Genomic DNA, 18,117 nt, shown 5'->3' on the forward strand with positions numbered 1-18,117 from the left:
CTAGCCCGGGCTGAGCCCCGCCCCCACACTCACGTGCACGTACAGCGCCGCGCGCAGGCCCGGGCTGAGCCCCGCCCCCACACTCACGTGCACGTACAGCGCCGCGCGCTGGCCCGGGGATGAGCTCCGCCCCCACACTCACGTGCACGTACAGCGCCGCGCGCTGGCCCCGAGCTGCGGGGCGCCGGTGTTCCCCCTCTCCGTCCGCTCGGTGGCGCCTCAGGGCAGCTTTGGCCGCTGCCACCCAGCCGCGCGCCCGGACCCCGGGGAGCATCATGACCGTGGGTGCGGCGTGGGGAGGCCTGGTGCTCCGGGCAAAAGTCGAGTCCAAGTCGCGCCAGGGGACGAGGGTGTCGCCGGGCTGGGCGGCACCGCGGCAGGAGGCCGGACGGCGTGACCGCGCGCGTACCGCCCTTGGCGGCAGGAAGCGACGGAACAGGCCCAAGCCTCGGGATGCGGCGCCACCTACTGGACACCGGCGTCCTCGCCGCAACCTCCGGCCCCGCCCCCCCTCCCCGCTCGAACCCACAGGCCTGCGGTGGGTGGACTCCCTGCCTTTGGCACCGTATCCTGAGCCAGTTCTGCGACCCATCCAGGAACTCTCTGTTCCTTCAAAATGCTGCCTGGCTCCGAGCTGGAGACACGCGGGTGAATAACAGTCAGGTCGTAATCCGATAGGAGAAGCAAACCAACGAGCCCCGCCGACAGGCCACAGGCAGGAATCCAGCGCCCTGTGGGAGAGCCTGGGCCGGGGAGGCGGGGAGAGGGCACTTGCAGTAATAGAATATCCTAGGCGCCGATAGGGGAGGAGTTTGGCCTGGGGCTGCTCCAGATGGGAGGGGAGTGAGAGGTGGGTGAAGTGGGAGACTGGGAAAATTGCTCCCTAAAGAGCTGTCCGATGCAGTGACAAGATCGTGGGATTTCCTCACAATCAGCCAGCTGGGTTCTAATCTCAGCTGTGTGACCTTGGGCAAGTGCCCGAGCCCGAGTTTGGTCCCTTATTTGCGAAGTGGGGCTAATGTCTATAGGGTTGTGGGAAGATTTCGAGGGAAAAATGTATATAGAAGCATCTGTCATAGTGGCTGGCAGCTGGAGTGCCCTGGATACATGCCATTCCTTAAACGTAAAGCGAGGGGCAGAGACAAAAAGAGGAAGGACTGACACTAGCTGCCACGGGCTCAGGCCTAGGAACGGTTGGCAGAATAGTGCAGGTTGTGGTCTGTCATGCACAGGGCTGCTGTAGGTCTGAAGCACCTGATGGCACCTGACCACAACAAAGAGGTCGCTGCTGGGGCTGGGGGTAGACAGGATGGAAGGTTAGGGCTGCAGGCAGGAAGACAGTTCTCATCTCTGACCTGGGAACTCCACACATAGGTGCCTCGTGGAATTCAGCTGTTTTCATTCCTGACCTCAAGCTATACCCACTGCGATCAAGTTGATGCCAACTCATTCTGACCTTATAGGGCACTATACATCTTTACAGGAGGAGACCGCCCCATCTTTCTCCCTGGGGGGAGAAGCTGCTGGGTTTGAACTGCTTACCTGGTGGTTAGCCCAGCGGGTAACCCATTATCACCACCAGAGAGGTCAAGCTACAGCCTGCTTTATCTGCCCTGCCTGCCCATCAGGGAAGCCCCAGGGACAGAGTTTCTTTTGAAGTTGTTGAAAATGTTCTAAAATGGATGTAGCAACGATTGTGCATTAGAATGTGAATATACTAAAAACTGAAAACCGCTGCGTGGTACACTTTCAATAGGAAGGTCAAATGGGATGTGCATCTCTCAGTGAGGCTGTTGCATAGTTTAAAAATACTTCTTCCCCAACTTACCTGCCAACAATATGAGAAAGAATTAAATGAGAATAGCCTAGCCTTTTTGAACATTGGGTAGACATCTCAAAGGGAGCCCCAAATCAGTTGGTGCTCAGCCAATGCATAGCAACCCCATGGGTCAGAATAGAACTGGGCTCCATAGGGGTCTTAATGACTGGGGATTTTTTTTGGGGGGGGGGGCGGACGTTGGAAATAGATCACCAAGCCTTTCTTCCAAGACACCTCTGGCTAGCATTTAGTTACCATCTGAGTGCATTAACTATTTGACGACCCAGAGACTCCCAAAGGGATACAGTGAGGATTAAACTGAGTAGTTTTAAGGGGGTCGAACTCGGCGCATAAGGAAAGCGTGCAGTCCTGCTTCAAAGCGGTGCTGAACCTTAGAGAAGGCACAATGAGTGAGGCTCCCCAACCCGGGTGGGAAACATGCATCGAGACAGTGGTAGAGACATTCAGGCATGTCTCCCAGGGCTACTGTGGGGATTTGACCCCTTATGAATCTTGTGATAGATGAATGTGTGGACACAGCAGGATGACACTGGACTGGCGGCAAGAGGCGGAAATCGTATTGGTGTGTTGTTAGAAGCCGGGGAACGAGGGTAAGGAATGGGTGTGTTCAACAGAGGCATCGAATGCCTCCATGAGCCCTCTCACCAAAGGGCCTGCTTTACTACCATGCACAAAATGAGGCTACATACATTTTTCACATTCAATTTTTGTTGTTGTTGTTAAATCAACCTTTGTAACAGTCAAGAGAATAGAGTAGATTTCACTGCCAGGGAGCCCGGCTTTCAGCAGCCGGGTCATGACAGAGCAGACCTCTTCCACAGAGGGGCACCTGGCTGGAGTCTCTATGGAATCGGTTTGCCAGGCCTTCCTCTCATGGCTGCGAACTTCTAGGTTAATGGTCAGTCAGGAACCCTTGGGGCCACCCAGGGACCAACGGGTACATCCAAGTGACTAATGCCATCTTCGACAAGAATATTGTTAATCGTGTGCAAGAACAGAGAAAGTGCTCTACAACTGAGTGTGCTAGGTGGTAACTGTACAACTCTTCCTGATGTGGCTCAATGATTGAATTATATGATCTATGAATTAAATGCCAGTAAACATTGGGGGCGGGGGAGATAAGAATGTTGTCATCAGGCGCCGTGGAGTCAGTCCTCATCATCCAGCCCCACGTGCAGTTCTCTAGCCTGTAAACTTCATGAAGACAGCCAGCCGTTGTCCTGCGGAGCTGCTGGATGGATTTGAACCGCCAACCTTTGGGTTCACTGGCAACCATTGTATCACCGGGGCACCTCTGACAAGGAGATGCCAGCTTCCCTTCCGTTCTCTTCTCATCTCCATCCCCTAGCTGCCAGGAGAGTACACCAGCAAGACCCTCCCCCCCCAAGCCCACAGAGAAGCCCTTTATGCCCGATCCCAGAGCCCCGCCACCACCCTTTCCAGCCTTCACAGCTTCAGGTGCCGCTCCATCTCCTCTCGGAGTTTGAATTTCTGGATCTGGAGGAGAGCGGGAGCAGTGAGAGCCAGGCTGGGTGCCTCTGCTACAGCCAGAGTGAGAGCCACCGCTCCCTCCAGGGACCAGCCCGCAGTCAGCCTGGACTGAGGGCTTTCTCGGGCTTTTAGGGATAAAGCCAGGGAAGTCCAGAGCAAGGGGGAATGGGTACAGGAGCTGGTCACCCCCACCTGCTCCTGCCCATCCCCGAGGGAGTCATGGGCCTGGCTGGCCTTCCGTGTTCGGGGGCCCCCGGCCCCCCTCCCCACAGTCTCCTCCGCCTCACCCACCTTTCCTGAGATGGTGAGGGGGTACTGGTTGACGAACACAATGTAGCGGGGAATCTTGAAGTGAGAGATCTGCAGACAGAGTGGGGGTGGGGTGGGGGGCACCCATGAGGGTGGGCGGGGTCCCGGAGTTGGGGTGGGGCAGGAGGCTGGACTGGATTGGGAGTCGGGCTGGAGGTGGGGGAACAAAAGCCCCACTTCACCAGGCTTGGGTGTGGAGGAGAGCTGGGAGAAGACCTGACACCAGTGGGCAGGGTGGGGGGCGGGCTGGGGGTCCCACCTTCCCTTTGCAGAAGTTCCTGATCTCTTCGGCTGTGGCTTTCTCCCCACTCTTCAGCCGCAGGCAGGCACACACCTCCTCGCCCAGCCTCTCGTCTTTCACACCCACCACCTGCCAGATTAGACCCACGGCTCCTGCTCTGAGGTGGGGTGGAGGGGTTCCCCCAGGGCTGGGCGCCTTAACACACCCACGGCTCCGGCTCTGGCGTGGGGTGGTGGGGCTTCCCCTGGCCGGGCGTCTTACCTGTGCTTCCTGCACCTGAGGATGCTTGTGAAAGAAGTTCTCTATCTCAGCGGGGTAGATGTTCTCCCCGCCGCGGATGATCATGTCCTTAGAGCGGCCTACGATCCTGCAGAAGCCGCCCTCGTCCATGGTGGCGATGTCTCTGCAAGGGAAGCTCGGCATGGCTCCTCCCTCCCTCTCTGCCTCGGCGGCGGCGGGCAAGCACACACCTGGGACAGCTGCTCACCTGCTCTGCGGGCGAAGCTGAACTAGGCGTCGCCCTTTAGAACTGAGAGTGTACTGGAGGAGGCAGGCGAAACAGATCGACCTGTGCCGCTCCCACCCTCTCTCGATTTCGGTAAACCCTCTCCCTGCCATCGAGCCGGTGCCGACTCATAGCGACCTGTAACAGACTAGAACTGCCTTTGTGGCTTTACGAGGCTGTGGCTCTTTACCGGAGTGGAAAGCCCTCTTTCTCCCATCTCTGTTAACGGATCTCTCCTTTCTCATGGCCCGACCAGTCAGGTTCCCCTTGAAAGACGTGTTTTCTGTGTCCCCTCCCTGCCACAGCCAGGCCCTCTCCCATAACCACCGGCCAAACGCTGGCTTCTGTGAGTGATGGGGACCATCCTGTTTAGAATCCTCCGCTTCCACCAGACGTGTGGAGGAGCGAGCGGGCAGGGCCCACCTCCCCCTGCGGTGGCTGGCGGCTTGCTGACCAGCGACTGGACAGTCCCCAAGCACACGAGTTGGTCTGACTCAGGAAGACCCTCTCTGCTGCAGCTCCGGAGGGTTCTCCAGGCTCCCCTGCCAGGCCTTGCCCAGTGGGCTTGACGTCTCGCCTTCGTGTGGGTAGTCCAGGGCCTGCCCACTTGAGGCACGCAGGGGCAGTGGGCATGTACCGAGTGGCTGAAGTGTGATACTACAGGGGGCCCCCAGGCCATGCGTCCTGTCCCAGTGCTCAGCTGGGCTCTGTACCCGCCCCCCACGAGCTCTACCTCCGAGACTACCCCGACCCTGACTGAGAATGAAACCCTAGACATGAAGGGCCAGCCACACGCTCTCCACACACTTAGCTCTCCCTGTCCCTCCCTGTCATCTTCTCAGCTCAGCCCTGGGCCTGCCAGCCACCCCTCTGGCCCAGCCCATGTCCTCACCCTGTCCGGTACCACTTATCCTGCCCGATGGCCTCCTGGGTCTTCTGGGGCTCGTCCCAGTAGCCCAGCATGACGCAGTAGCCGCGGACCCACAGCTCCCCGGGCATGTTCAACTCCATCATTGTGCCGGTCTCAAGGTTCACAATCTGGGCCTGGGACAGGGTAGTGTCGGTCAGGCCTCCCACCCTCTCGCGAGGGGATCGGCGGCCTTAGGAAGAGGGAAGAGGCCCAGGTTAGGGGTTTGGAGGCAGTGGAGCAGGTGGGGAATGAGCAAGGAGGTACTGAAGAGGGAAGGCTGTAGAGCTCCAGGTCAGCCAATGGATGGCAGTCTCCCATCACTGCCCAGTAGGCAGGAGACAAGGAAGCCGGAGAGGGTAGCATGGCAGCACACGTGACCGCGCAAGAAAATCCCCAAACCCACACTCCCTGCCATCGAGCTGATGCCGACCCTATAGGGCAGGGCAGAACCGCCCCTGTGAGTTTGAGACGTAACTACAGGGATAGAAAGCCCAGTCTTTCCCCAGCGGGAAAAGTGGCTGGTGGTTTTGAACGGTTGGGCTTTGGGATCACAGCCCAAGGCATAAGCGCTACACCACCACGGCTCCAGGGAGGACACAGGCTGCGTGTGACCTCCAGTGGGCCCAGGAAGGCTTCGCCTGTGACTGCAGCTGTGAAGTGAGACCCGAGCCCACCTTGCCTTCCTGACAGGTGGGCGTCCTCACGGGAGTGGCAAGAACAGGAGGGCAGCTGCCAGGGACAGGTGCCACCACACATTTAGTCCTGGGACTGGGCCAGGAGAGACTCTCACCAGGAGAGAGGCTCACCCGGACGTCCCAGGGGAGGCAGCTGCTTGGACACTGCCAGAGGGACTAGGGGGCATGAGGGTGGGGCCCACCGAGTGGGCCGGTGGAGACACACCTGTGTGTGTGCAGACAGAGAGGTGCTCTGGGCTGGCCTTCAAGGAGCGAGGGACCCCCAAAGGGACAGGCTGGGGCATGAAGCATTTGGTGACGTGCTGACACCTCAGCCGAGGGCTACTCTGGCGAGGGAGGCGGTTGGGTAGGGAAAATCGCCTCACTCTGCGAGGCTGCCCTGGCTGCCCCAAAACAGACAGTAGGCTTGGCAAAAACACCCCCCAGACAGGAAGGGAGTCTGGGGAGAAGTTAGCCGGCGCTGGCTCAGGCCCACTGCGCCAAACCTCTCCCTGTCTGTCTCACGCCTTGGCCCACAGAGAGAGGGGAAGCGAGGCTTGGCATCTCCAGAGAGCCGTGGGGACTCCAGTGGTGGAGGTGGGGGTGGGGGAGCTGACCCCCTGGACTCACCTCCGTGTGGGGCATGACCCGACCCACACTCTTGGCCTTTTGTTCCACTGTGTCCTCAGGGAAGCTCATGAAGGTCACAGGACTATTCTCCGTTGTTCCATAGGCAACCTGGAGGGTGAGTGCAGGGAGCTCAGAGGGATGGGTGAGCCCCCCTGGGGAGAAGGCAGAGGGGAGGGCAGCTTAATGGTGGACACAGATGCGAGCGGCTGAGGTCAGAGGCCAGGGGTCGGAGGAGTCAGGACATGGCGCAGGCCAGATCCCTAAGGGCCCAGAAGCCAGAGAGGAAACTGAGAACCAGGAAGCCCTTCCCTGGGGACTGGGACTCTCAGTGTCCCTGCTGTGGCTCCCAGGATTACTAACGCCCTGACCCCACCCCCATTCCAGCCCAGGCCTCCTGAGTCCCCTTCCCCATTTCAGGTCACAACATCCCTCTTGCCCTTTCCAATCCGAAGGTCTTGTAAACTTGATGAGAAAACCAGCCTGCTTTGGCCCGGCTGGGGGCCAGCGGTAAGCACCCCCACCTGCCCCCCGCCCCAACTCTGGGACAAATGCCTGGCCTTGGCGGTGGTGCCTTTGCCACAGCTCTGGAGTGTATCCTGAGAATTTATTTCCATCAAAATAAAAATACAGCCAAAGCGGGGATTTAAAAAGCTGGCGTCACCCCTGGACCTCACCACCTCCCCCCCCCTCCCCCTCCCCGCATATACACTTCTCGTGGTTGGAACATCCTGAGTAATAGAAAATCCAGGAGCCAACCCTGGAGGAGCCCAAATACACCGGGAATGCTGACCCCCCTGGGGAGGCAGGGGCGAAGGGACTTGGAAGAGTAAGAGCAGAAGGCGGTGGGGCCAGGTCTCCATATCCCTGGGTCCTGGGGGAGGGGTTGGCTGCCCTGTGCTCTAACTTCCTCCTCCTTCCGTTCAACGAAAACACCGGACTCTTTGTCTGAGCCCTTCCGCCCCTGCCCAAGTCCCCCCTGTGTCAGTGGGCACAGCCAGGGTCTGGCTCTGCCTTTGAGTCTTGGTCTCACAACCCCAACACCGACAACGCCCTCTGCCAGGCACGCAGAGGTATGCCACCCGCCCCCCTTCCACAGGAATCTGCACGCTGCAGCTGACCAGTGGACTCAGAGGCCTGGCTGGCGGGGGCGGACTGCCCGGAACCTAGGTAGCCAGGACCCCACCCACTCACCCCTCCCACTGTCCTAGGGCCACTACCCGCTGTGGCCTCCACCAAGCACACCTTGGCGCCACTGGGACCGCCACCTAGAGACCCCTGGGGTGGGTCTGACCACTGGGGATGAGGATTGGGGGGTGGGGTGGCCAGTTGCCCTGACTTGAGCCTGTGGTCTCCAGGTATATTTATGAATGATGGGGGCATCCCCACCCCCGCCCCTCCAGCCTTAAGATAAAAAGGTGGGGGTGTGCAGGCGGCAGCAGAATCTCGAGCCCCAGCTGGGAGAAGGCCAGGAGCTCGCCTGGGGTGGGGAAGGAGCCCCCCCTCACCTGATGGTTGACCTTGGGGTGCCTAGCCAGAGCACTGCCATCCTCGGCCGCCACACAAAAGCCCCATTAAAGTGGGCCAGGGAAGGACTCTTGTCTGGCCCTGCTTCCTCCCTCCCCTGGCCAGGGCATCTGGCCGAGGTTGGAGGGTGTGTGTGGGGTGGTGGTAATGGAGGCTCAGACTTGAGCAAACAAATAAATTCTGGCTCAGGGAATGCCTCCCCTCTCCGGTGTGAACTCAGGTTTCTAGACACACCCCTATCCCCACTCCCACCCCTACCCGTCTATCCCTCTGCAGAAAGGCAAAAGAAGGACAGGGGCAGGAGGTGGGGAGAGAAACCAGATCCGAGTTGTTTGTGGGGCTACAGTCCTGCCTAACCATGACAGCAGCTGAGGGAGGAAGGCTGCTCTCTACCCCTTGCCCCCCCAAGGGCCCGGGTGCATCTCTGGGCATGAGGGGGTTAAGCCTGGTGGCCCTGATGCTCCACGTAAGAGCTGGCTCGGGCAGCCGGCTGCGGTCAGGACCGAGGTATAAGTAGAGTGGGAGACCCAAGGCCAAGGACTTGCCGCCACCCACCGGGTCACCGTCCACTACTGCCCCAGCCCCAGGCTGCAGCTATGGCCCGTCTGGTGCTCCTGCTCAGCCTTGGTCTCCTGGCCAGCCTGCTGCCGGCGCTGGCCGCCTGCCCCCAAAACTGTCACTGCCACGGAGACCTGCAACATGTCATCTGCGACAAGGTGGGGCTGCAGAAGATCCCCAAGGTGTCGGAGAAGACCAAGCTACTGAACGTACAGCGCAACCACTTCCCCGTGCTGGCCGCCAACTCGTTCCGGGCCATGCCGAACCTCGTGTCCCTGCACCTGCAGCACTGCCAGGTTCGAGAGGTGGCCGCCGGCGCCTTCCGGGGCCTGAAGCAGCTCATCTACCTGTACCTGTCCTACAACGACATCCGGGTGCTGCACGCCGGTGCCTTTGACGACCTGACTGAGCTCACCTACCTCTACCTGGACCACAACAAGGTGACCGAGCTGCCCCGGGGGCTGCTCTCCCCCCTCGTCAACCTCTTCATCCTGCAGCTCAACAACAACAAGATCCGAGACATACGGGCCGGCGCCTTCCAGGGTGCCAAGGACCTGCGCTGGCTCTACCTGTCCGAGAACGCGCTCAGCTCCCTGCAGCCCGGCGCCCTGGACGACGTGGAAAACCTTGCCAAGTTCCACCTGGACCGGAACCAGCTGTCCAGCTACCCCTCCACCGCCCTCAGCAAGCTGCGGGTGGTGGAGGAGCTGAAGCTGTCCCACAACCCCCTGAAGAGCATCCCGGACCACGCCTTCCAATCCTTTGGCAGGTACCTGGAGACCCTCTGGCTGGACAACACCGGCCTGGAAAAGGTAAGCGCCGCACAGCAGCGTACCCCCTGGCTCCATGGTTCCCCCTGGAGACCTAGGGGGCCAGGGCCACCCTGCCCCTCTGGTTTTCTTTAAGGTGAGCAGAGAGCCCCTAGGGTGAAGGGGCTCTGCCACCTCTGTTGCTCACCTTGTCACACCTCAGGAATCTCTGCTTCTAGTTTCAGCACCCCCTGCCCCCACCACCAGGATTCATAACTTATCAAAGGAACTGGGTCTGTCCTGGCCCCACAAGGAGCCCCTCCAGAAAGGATCTGTAGTGTCCCTAAGCCCCCACTATGGGCAGCAGCCACCTCTTCCTGTTAGGCCTTCTGTCCCTCCCTGCTATTCCCACCCTCCACACCCCACCCCCGTCTCCAGTAAACCTCCCATCCCATAAAGGAAGGTTTGTTTATTGAAGAGCCTTCCAGAGGCGCCGGGCAAATCAGGGCCACAAAGAGACCCTGTTCCTGGTGGGGGCTGTGCATGTGTGTCCAGGTGGAGTGGGGGGTGGGGCTGGGCAAGGGGGAGTGCAGATAGCAGAGACAGACGCTCTTCCACACTCCTTGGGGGCTTGGCAACCTGCTATTCCAGACCTCTGCCCAGCTCCCCCATGCTCCTTAAGACCTTTTAAACAGAGGTGGGGAGTCCGGGCCTTGGGACAAGGGCTCACCAAGGCTCCAGGCCTAAGGGACCCATGAAGGAGCAAAGCAAGTCAAGACTCATTGTCAACCCAGAACCCCAGGCATCTCCCCTGGGAAGCCCAGTGGGCCCTCCCATTTCCCTGGACCCCTGCTTGGCCTCTGCTCACCCCAGTCAGCCACTGGACCATCTCCTAACTGCATCCTCAGCCTGCCCTCCCCCGGGACCCCCAGCAGCTAACAGGTTGGTCTACCTAGTGTAGGGGCAGAGCCGTCCTTGGGACTGGAAAATTTTCTCTCGTACCAGAGACTGACCAGGACGTCCAGGTAGGGGCCAGGGCCAGGTGGCAGGCACAGTCTGCGGACTGCCTGGTGCCCATGGAAGCACCCACAGCAAGGGCACAAGCATGGGAATGGGTACCACCAACCTTGGTTTGGGTGGGGAACCTGCCTGGCCTGCCTTTCTTCAACCCTGGCCCCCTCCCTATGGAAGCCAGAGACCCCTGTGTCCCTCTAGTGTCAGAGAGGGGTTCCAGGAGGCAGCAGAGTTGGGGATCTGGGGTGGGGGGAAGGTCAGACAGGAACTGTGGCACCGGAGCCAAGAAGCGGGCACCAATGGAATATTTCCTCTGGAGCGGGCCGTCCAACGTGACCCACATTTCCACCAGGGGGGCTCCACAAATAGCGGCTGGCAGGCAGTGAGGGGAAGTCCCAGGCCCCTGGGGCTGTGGGGAGCCTGGGCCCACTGCCCACTCCACCCAACACTGACCAGGTTCTCCGTGTGCCAGCTGGGGCGGGTAGGGCCAAGGCTGCCTCCCAGCATGTGTGTGTGTGTGTGTGTGTGTGTGCCCAGGGAAGAACACTGCATGCTGGTGACAGTGACTGTTGACTGGCTGGTGGGATCCGACCTAGGGACTTAGCTTCTGAGAACCTCCAGTCTCCTGCCTGCCTGTGGGCCGTCTCAAAGGGGCGAGTCCCTGAGTGGGGCAGACGGTCAGCGTGCCCGGCTGCCAACCGGAAGGTTGGAGGTTGGAGCCTGCCCAGAAGCACCTCAGAGGAAAGCCCTGGCATTCTGCTGCCCCAAAGCCAGCCATGGAAGACCCTGCAAAGCCCCGTTCCACTCTGAGACGCACAGGGCCACCACGAGTCAGAGGGGACCCACGAGCAACTGCTTTCCTATCGCCAAGGGTGTCCGCCAGCTCTTCTGGGCTTTGAAAATGCAAGTCCCTCAAACGGCCACATCCAGGGCTGGACCCCGCTCCTCTGAGGCCACAGGGCGGGGGCTCACTCAGGCCTGTCTTGCTCCCAGTTCTCAGATGGGGCCTTCCTGGGTGTGACCACGCTGAAACACGCCCATCTGGAGAACAACCGCCTGAGCCAGCTCCCCACCAGCTTCCCTTTCCACAGCCTGGAGACCCTCACCATCACCAACAACCCCTGGAAGTGTAGCTGCCAGCTCCAGCGCCTTCGGCGGTGAGAGCCCCCTGCCCAAACCCCCCTCCTGGACAGAGTGCAGACACCTGTCCCTGCACTAAGACCCTGCTCGACACACCTCCTAGACCTGCTCCCTGGTAGGTATGGGGCCTGAGGGGCCTCCGTGGGTAAAAAGAAGGTGACAAGACTGTCCAGGTCCCACATCCGCCTCCGCTCAGGGTTCCTGCCCCAGCACTCCCTCGTCTCCTCCCGGCCCGACGACACACTTGTCTCCCCAGTTGGCTGGAGGCCAAGGCCTCCCGCCCAGATGCCACCTGCAGCTCACCCTCCAAGTTCAGGGGCCAGCACATTCGGGACACGGCCGCCTTCCGCAGCTGCAAGTTCCCCACCAAGCGCTCCAAGAAAGCCGGCCGCCACTAAACAGGTGGGTAGGTACCCCCCCCCCCCACCTCCCGTCTTGGAGAGCTCTGTGGCCGGCAGACCCTAGGCCTTCCATGTCTGCAGGGAGAGGGGGCTGACGGGCTTCTGCTGAGAGAGGAAGTGTTCACCACCACCACCACCACCCCAAGTGACCCCTGGCTCCACTTTGTTCATGCATGTCCTAGTCCAGGGTTCTCTGGTCACGGTGGGTCCTGGCGCCCTAGTAACTGGCCTGTCTCCTGCCAAAGAGACTCACGATCATCCCCCCTTCTCCCTGCAGAGCAGTCCACGCCTAGATGTCCTGGCAGGGAGACCTCGTGCACTCCAGCGCATACCCAGCTCCCCTCGGACAGTGGCCAGGAGAGGACATAGCACCTTTCCCATCCATTCTTCCTGGGCCCACCATCATGGCACCTTGCAGAGAAGCTGTTGCTAATACCACCACCCAAGTCCCTTGGACCCAGACAGGGTGGGCATCAGGATGGCCACCCCTCTGGAACCACCCTGCCCTCTGTCCCTCTCTCCCCACCACTTGGAAACCAATATCAGATCCATGGCCCCCACTCCCTGCTTGTGTGCCCCCCCCAACCCTGATTCCTATCAAGATAAATGGATGTATGTATTTGTTCTGTCACCCAGCTCCAGCATGGGCCCGCTGTGGCCGAGGGCAGACTGTCTGTCCATGTTGGATTTTGTAACTGGTGGCTGCCCAGGGCTCTCCCTCAGAGACCTGGCTGGCCTGGGCCTCCCCTCTCCTGTCAGTCAGATCTCACCGCAGGGCAGGCTGAGCCGCCCCCTGAGAGCAGCTGTCACTCACCACCAGCTCCTTCATGTTCATCTTGCTGATGAGGGTTCGGATCAACTCTGGGGGTGCAGGGGACCCAGCAATTATACCTGAATCAGAAAGAGGGCTGACACAATGCCCTCTGCAGGCTAGTGCCCTCCCCCCTCCCCTATAGCCCATCCTAGGAAAGGCCAGGGCTCTTTCTCCCCAACCCTGGATGGACCGTCAGCCTGGGCCTGCCCTCTGGACACTAGGCATTTGCCACCCCCCCATCCCCACCCTAAATCTGAAACATCCTTTCCCATCCCCTACCTGGCAGCCTGTCTAGCTCACCCAGACCATTTTGAGGGGCGGGGAGAGTTCCAGACAAAATAGAACCAGCAGCCCCCTTCCCTCTCTGGCCACCCCTGGCCCCACCCCACCTCCACGCATGGTCGAGATGTCATAACTGGCGAAGTCCGGCTGGTTCAGAACATCCACAAACATAGTGGGGGTGCCATACAGGAAGGAGCCTCTGCACAGGGGGCGGCATCTCAAAATTAGGCTGGGCAGTAGAGGGGGACACCTTCTCATGCCCCCCCCACCTGCACCTACAGCCGGGGTCTAGGCGGAAGCTCGTGGGGGGCAGAGCCGGGCCCTTTCTGGGGGGTCCCCAGTTACTTCTGTTGCTAGTCCTCCTTGCTGGAGGAAGGAGGCATCTTGGTCAGGGCCCAGGAGCCCAGTGAGGATGGGAGAGGGTGCCCCCAACCGGCAGGGAGCCTGCCCACCAACGCTCACCTCTCTTTGCTAATGGTCTCCAGCGCCATGTGGCCATCGAAGCTGGGCGAAGACAGGATGAGGGTGGTGCCATACATCACACTCACCATGGTGCCCGCCACCGAGCCGAGGCAGTGGTACAGGGGACTGGGCAGCACAATCCGCAGCGCCTCTGGCGGCTAGAGATGGGGGAGCAGTTGGCGCTGCAGAAGCCAAGTGCCTCTGGCCAGCTGGGGTGCCCATCAAACCACCAGCTTCCCTCCGTGCAGCCTGCCCTGGGCGCCCTCCCTAGTGCCCCCTCACCTTCAGGTGCATTTTCATGCGCTCCCCGATCATGTTGGAGTTGTTGACGATGTTGAAGTGGGAGAGGGTAGCCCCCTTGGGGCTGCCTGTTGTCCCCTGGCAAGACAAGCAGGGGTCAGCGCGGACCCCTCCCTCCCCATCTCCTTCCCACCCGGGCCCCTGGGCAGAAGAGTACTGGACTGGGAGTTGGGAGACTGGAATTCTTAAATCCAATCCATCACCTGGCCACTCAGTGCATTCTCGAGAGGCCTGCACTGTGCTCAGCGCTGCAAACGTCAGAAGGGTGTGCAAAGGGGGAGCCATGTCCTCTCTCCTCATAAGGTGACTCAGAGGACTCTGGCCCCGTGTCTTCGCCATCATGTCTCCCCCACCCCCAGCTGCACAGCCTTGGGCAAATTCTCTGGGTCTCGGTTTCTTTCCCCGTGCAGTAAATGAAGGGGTCAGGCTCCACCAGCGCAGCTCTCTGCGAGCTGGGTGAATCTGTCCAACCTTCAAGAGCTGGGGGAGGGGTATGTGACCAGGACACCAGTTGCTGGCACGTCCCTGGGCAGGGCAGACCATGAGGGCGGGGTACCCAGACCTGGACCTGGGGCCTTGAGAGAGTGCCCGCCTGCCCACCCCCTGACCACCAGTGCCATCTCCTTGGTCCCCAGGAAGAGTCACAGGACCAGAAGTTCCCTCCTGTGCGGCCGGGCTGGGAGCCCAGCGGCCTCTGCCCTACCGAAGTGAACTGAATATTGATGGGGTCATAGCAGGACAGGAACCCCTGGGCATAACGGAGGCGGGCCATGTGCTGCTCCAAGCCGCCTGCTGCCACCACTTCCTTCAGGAGCAGAGTCCCCGGCAGGGGGGCATCTGCAGAGATGACTATGGTCAGGTCTGGGAGCCTGAGGGCGGGGAGGGGAAGAGTCAGGAGCGCTGAACTACAGCCCCTCCCCTGCGCCACCCAGGGACACCCTCCTCTGGGTCACCCAGGGGCTCATGCACCTTGGACTCTTCAAGGCCCCCGGCTGGGCCCCCTCCAGCTCAGGGCAGATCTGCTTCAGGATGTCGTAGTACCTCTGGGTCTTAAATTGCTTGGGGAACACAAGGGCTTTGCAGCCCACCTATGGAAGGGGAGTCACCTGGTGTGGTCAGGCTGAAGACTACGGGCCCTCTCCAATCAATCATTCTCTTCTTCGCATGCTCCCCTCCCACCCCCCACACATCTAATCACACCCCCCTCAACCACATCCCTCAATACACACACACACCCTGGGACAGAGACACTAACTCATACCATCCTCAACACACACCCTATGCTCCAAGACAAATACACATACTTGCCACAGTCCAAAACAGACATCATGCCCCAATACCCCCTCCCCCCAACTCATAGACACTGCCACCCTGACACGCGCCAGCCCGGGTCTGACCAGCGTCTCCATCCTCACATGGTCAGAGGGAGGGCAGATTGTGCACGCTCTCCTTCATCCACATCCACCCCCACCCCTACTCCCTGTGCCAGGTGCCAGCGGCTGCCCTCCTCAGTTGGGGGGGCGGGGGGTGGAGGGAGGGCTTACCTTCTTGAGGGCATACTCCAGCTCTTGTGCCTGATAGGCTGGGTTCACAGACACCTGGAAGGGACATGGAGGGCATGTGAGTGTCCTGGGCAGACCCCGTCCCTACCACTGCCCCGCCCCTCAGGAGACACAATAGCATTCCATGGAAGGTGCCAGCACCTTTCAGCCACGGGCCTCCTGGTGGGCCTAGCAGCATACACCACTGGGCTGGCTTGGGTCTGGGGCCCATGATGCCCTTCCACTTGCCTGGCAGTGCCAAGCCAGCCCCTCCTCACCAGAACAATGCCCGCCTGGGCAGTGGCCAACTGCATGAGCACCCACGTGTACGAGTTAGGTCCCCACATGCCCAGCCGGTCGCCCTTGCAGAGGCCGAGGCTCAGGAGCCCGGAAGCAGCTTTGTCCACCTGGTATCAACAGAGGGGACATGAGGGTCAGAAGGGGGTAGAGGAGGAGACTCACAGCTGCTCTCATAAGAACCCCCTGGGAAAAGGGCAAGGGATCAGGCTTATGACCAGGCCTCAGTGAAGTCTGGGGGCGTCCATCTGCTAGGAGATCCTGCTGTCACAGGCATCCAAGGCCACCTCTGTCTGAGCCCTGCCCTTGGTGTCCTCAGGCAACCCCACCGAACTCTTCCCCCAGCCACGTGTCCTCCCTCTTCCGTGCCCTTCGACTCTCCCAGGTGGAGCGGTCTAGGAGATCTCTCGGTCGCTTGGTCGCTTTCAGGTCAGGACCCACCTCCTCCTTGAGCTGGGCAAAGGTCAACCTGATGTTTTCATGGGCCACCACCAGGGCCTCTCGGTCTGGGACCCGCTGGGCTGTGGCATTCAGACACCAGCCCACGGTCTTGCTGATGAGATGAGTTCTGGTGTGGCCCTGAACGTAGCTGCAGCCTCCAATGGGCAGGGGCACGCTGTGGTCTGCATCTCCAGAACTGGAACTGTGGAGAAAGGACACGTGGTTCTAACTATGCTAGGTGGGGCCTCCCTGGCACCAAGGAGCTGGCCCACCTGCTTAGTGGGATAGACTGCTTACAATGCCTTGTGGGGTGTCGGGGAGGAAGGGGGTGGCACATGGATCACCTTCAAAACTTCTTGCAAGACAGAGACAGCCCTTGACCCTTTTTCTGCAACCCCAAGCCTTAGCCACAAGATGTGGGGCAAGGCTGGCCCAAGCTGGAGACCAGGAGCCCTCCTTCACCTGTCTGGGAAGGCGGGTCCACTCACACAGACAGGCAAGACCTGGGGGGAGGGGGGAGTCCCTGGCCTCTCTGGTGGGCCCGTTTCTCTCATCTGCACTTACAGGTCAAAGATAGAATCAGAGATGGATCTGCAGGGCAGGTGGTAGGGCTGCATTTTGACAGGCCCGCCATGTGCTAAGCTAGTCCCCTGTGGGTTAAAAAGTCCCTCAGCCTCCAAGCCCTCAAAAGCCTCCCAGACTCAGGCCCTGCTCTTAGACGCTGCTGCACATCGGAGGAAGCTGACAGGGCGGGTGGGCGAGTCAGACACCACATAAACCAGAGCCCCCAGAGCTGGCTGGCTGGGCCCAGGCTTTCTGGACTCTGCCCAACACTCGTTACAAAGGAGTCCAAGGGCCAGGGTTCCTCAGCTCTCCCTGGGGCTGCCCCTGCCCTGCAGGGCACCAGCTGGTGCGAGCGGGTCTGGGCAAAGCCTGGGCAGCCCAGAAGATTCTATTGCATCTGAGAGTCTGGGACAGGGGTCATGGGGACTTCGTTTGCTCTTCTCCAGCATGGAGTCCACGGGACTGCATGGCCGCGTCCGTGGGGAGCTGGAGGTTCCAGCGAGTGGAGGGCTGTACCATGAGCAGGTGTCTCCACCCAGCCACCCAGCGTCCATTCATCACACACACACTTGCTGCGCCTGCAGACCTGCCAGCCTCTGCCCGGACCAGGAGAGCCACCAGGCTTCCCCTGCGGAGCCTTCTGTCTCTGGAGGAATTAGGCCTCTCAGCTGGTTCCTTCTGGGCAGGGTAGGGGTAGGGCTGGGGCTGTCAATTCCAACTCAGGACCGAGCAGCCACTCCCCACTGGGTTGGCTCCGTCAGACTTACAGGATACATCCCACAGAGCAGCGGGGAGGGCCAAACCCCAGGCTTTCCCATCCAAGCACTGCAGGCACTTTCGGGGTCCGATCCCACCCCCACGGGGCCAATTCCAACTCACATTAACCCTATGGGTGGGAGTAGAGCTACCCCATAGGATTCCCAAGGCTGTGGGCCTTGTTTGTGTCGTAGGCTCATTTATGTATGACTAACAAGTTCACGGCTCACACATCTCAGTAGCCAGGTCACATGCATGCGAGGTGAGTAGCCGTCGCCACACTCAGTTCCAGCACTGTGTGTTCTTCTTTGCACTCGGGGTTCCCTCCCCATTCCGACAGCCTCCCCTGCCACGTCCCTTTCTACCTGTCTCTCCAGGGTTACCTACTCGGGAGCCTCCATAGCCAGACACGCACGCACACCACGACGGTAGAAACGAAGGGTCCAGCAAGGAGGACACGGTGAGACAAAGGAGGACCTCCAGTGGGCAGCAAAGTGGACCACATTAAAAGCTGGGTGAAGAGGGAGACCCTTGACAGGGCGTGGCGTTGTGACCCGACTCCCATCACAGCCATCCTGTGCAGTAACCCATCCAGACCCATCACAGCCATCCTGCGCAGTAACCCATCCAGACCCATCACAGCCATCCTGCGCAGTAACCCATCCAGACCCATC

General features: G+C 60.3%; 3 protein-coding genes across 3 annotated transcripts in view; 1 reads left to right on the forward strand and 2 right to left on the reverse strand.

Annotated features, from left to right (window-relative positions):
• The window catches only part of RSAD1 (radical S-adenosyl methionine domain containing 1), a 4,428-nt gene extending 4,040 nt beyond the window's left edge, over positions 1 to 388 (reverse strand). Inside the window, exon 1 of the mRNA XM_045299303.1 lies at positions 143 to 388. Within this exon, the coding sequence (XP_045155238.1) occupies positions 143 to 277 (135 nt within the window). The 5' untranslated portion in view covers positions 278 to 388. The remainder of the gene's footprint in view (positions 1 to 142) is intronic.
• Positions 389 to 2,528: 2,140 nt separating this feature from the next.
• ACSF2 (acyl-CoA synthetase family member 2) overlaps positions 2,529 to 18,117 on the reverse strand; it is a 32,566-nt gene continuing 16,977 nt past the window's right edge. Inside the window, exons 2-16 of the mRNA XM_045299302.1 lie at positions 16,124 to 16,325; positions 15,664 to 15,792; positions 15,389 to 15,442; positions 14,814 to 14,932; positions 14,548 to 14,713; positions 13,827 to 13,922; positions 13,545 to 13,702; positions 13,190 to 13,281; positions 12,801 to 12,877; positions 6,601 to 6,708; positions 5,279 to 5,430; positions 4,143 to 4,284; positions 3,900 to 4,010; positions 3,623 to 3,691; positions 2,529 to 3,337 (exon numbers count right to left, since the gene is read on the reverse strand). Coding sequence (XP_045155237.1) covers positions 3,287 to 3,337; positions 3,623 to 3,691; positions 3,900 to 4,010; positions 4,143 to 4,284; positions 5,279 to 5,430; positions 6,601 to 6,708; positions 12,801 to 12,877; positions 13,190 to 13,281; positions 13,545 to 13,702; positions 13,827 to 13,922; positions 14,548 to 14,713; positions 14,814 to 14,932; positions 15,389 to 15,442; positions 15,664 to 15,792; positions 16,124 to 16,325 — 1,726 coding nt within the window. The 3' untranslated portion in view covers positions 2,529 to 3,286. The remainder of the gene's footprint in view (positions 3,338 to 3,622; positions 3,692 to 3,899; positions 4,011 to 4,142; positions 4,285 to 5,278; positions 5,431 to 6,600; positions 6,709 to 12,800; positions 12,878 to 13,189; positions 13,282 to 13,544; positions 13,703 to 13,826; positions 13,923 to 14,547; positions 14,714 to 14,813; positions 14,933 to 15,388; positions 15,443 to 15,663; positions 15,793 to 16,123; positions 16,326 to 18,117) is intronic.
• CHAD (chondroadherin) lies at positions 8,491 to 12,605 on the forward strand. Its single transcript, XM_004707054.2, has 4 exons — positions 8,491 to 9,494; positions 11,439 to 11,602; positions 11,842 to 11,987; positions 12,264 to 12,605. Exons 1-3 carry the CDS (start codon positions 8,721 to 8,723, stop codon positions 11,981 to 11,983), a joined length of 1,080 nt encoding a protein of 359 aa, XP_004707111.1. The 5' UTR covers positions 8,491 to 8,720; the 3' UTR covers positions 11,984 to 11,987; positions 12,264 to 12,605.

The sequence above is a fragment of the Echinops telfairi genome, unplaced genomic scaffold (genome assembly GCF_000313985.2).
Source record: "Echinops telfairi isolate 266 unplaced genomic scaffold, ASM31398v2 ScPeMD7_7458;HRSCAF=8496, whole genome shotgun sequence".
Classification (NCBI taxonomy): domain Eukaryota; kingdom Metazoa; phylum Chordata; class Mammalia; order Afrosoricida; family Tenrecidae; genus Echinops; species Echinops telfairi.

Bases quoted from the DNA above. Each gene is read 5' to 3' on its own strand.
- CHAD (XM_004707054.2), top strand. From the start codon at position 8,721: ATGGCCCGTCTGGTGCTCCTGCTCAGCCTTGGTCTCCTGGCCAGCCTG. The intron at 9,495-11,438 runs GTAAGCGCCGCA...TCTTGCTCCCAG, and splicing joins ACAACACCGGCCTGGAAAAG to TTCTCAGATGGGGCCTTCCT. The intron at 11,603-11,841 runs GTGAGAGCCCCC...TTGTCTCCCCAG, and splicing joins CAGCTCCAGCGCCTTCGGCG to TTGGCTGGAGGCCAAGGCCT.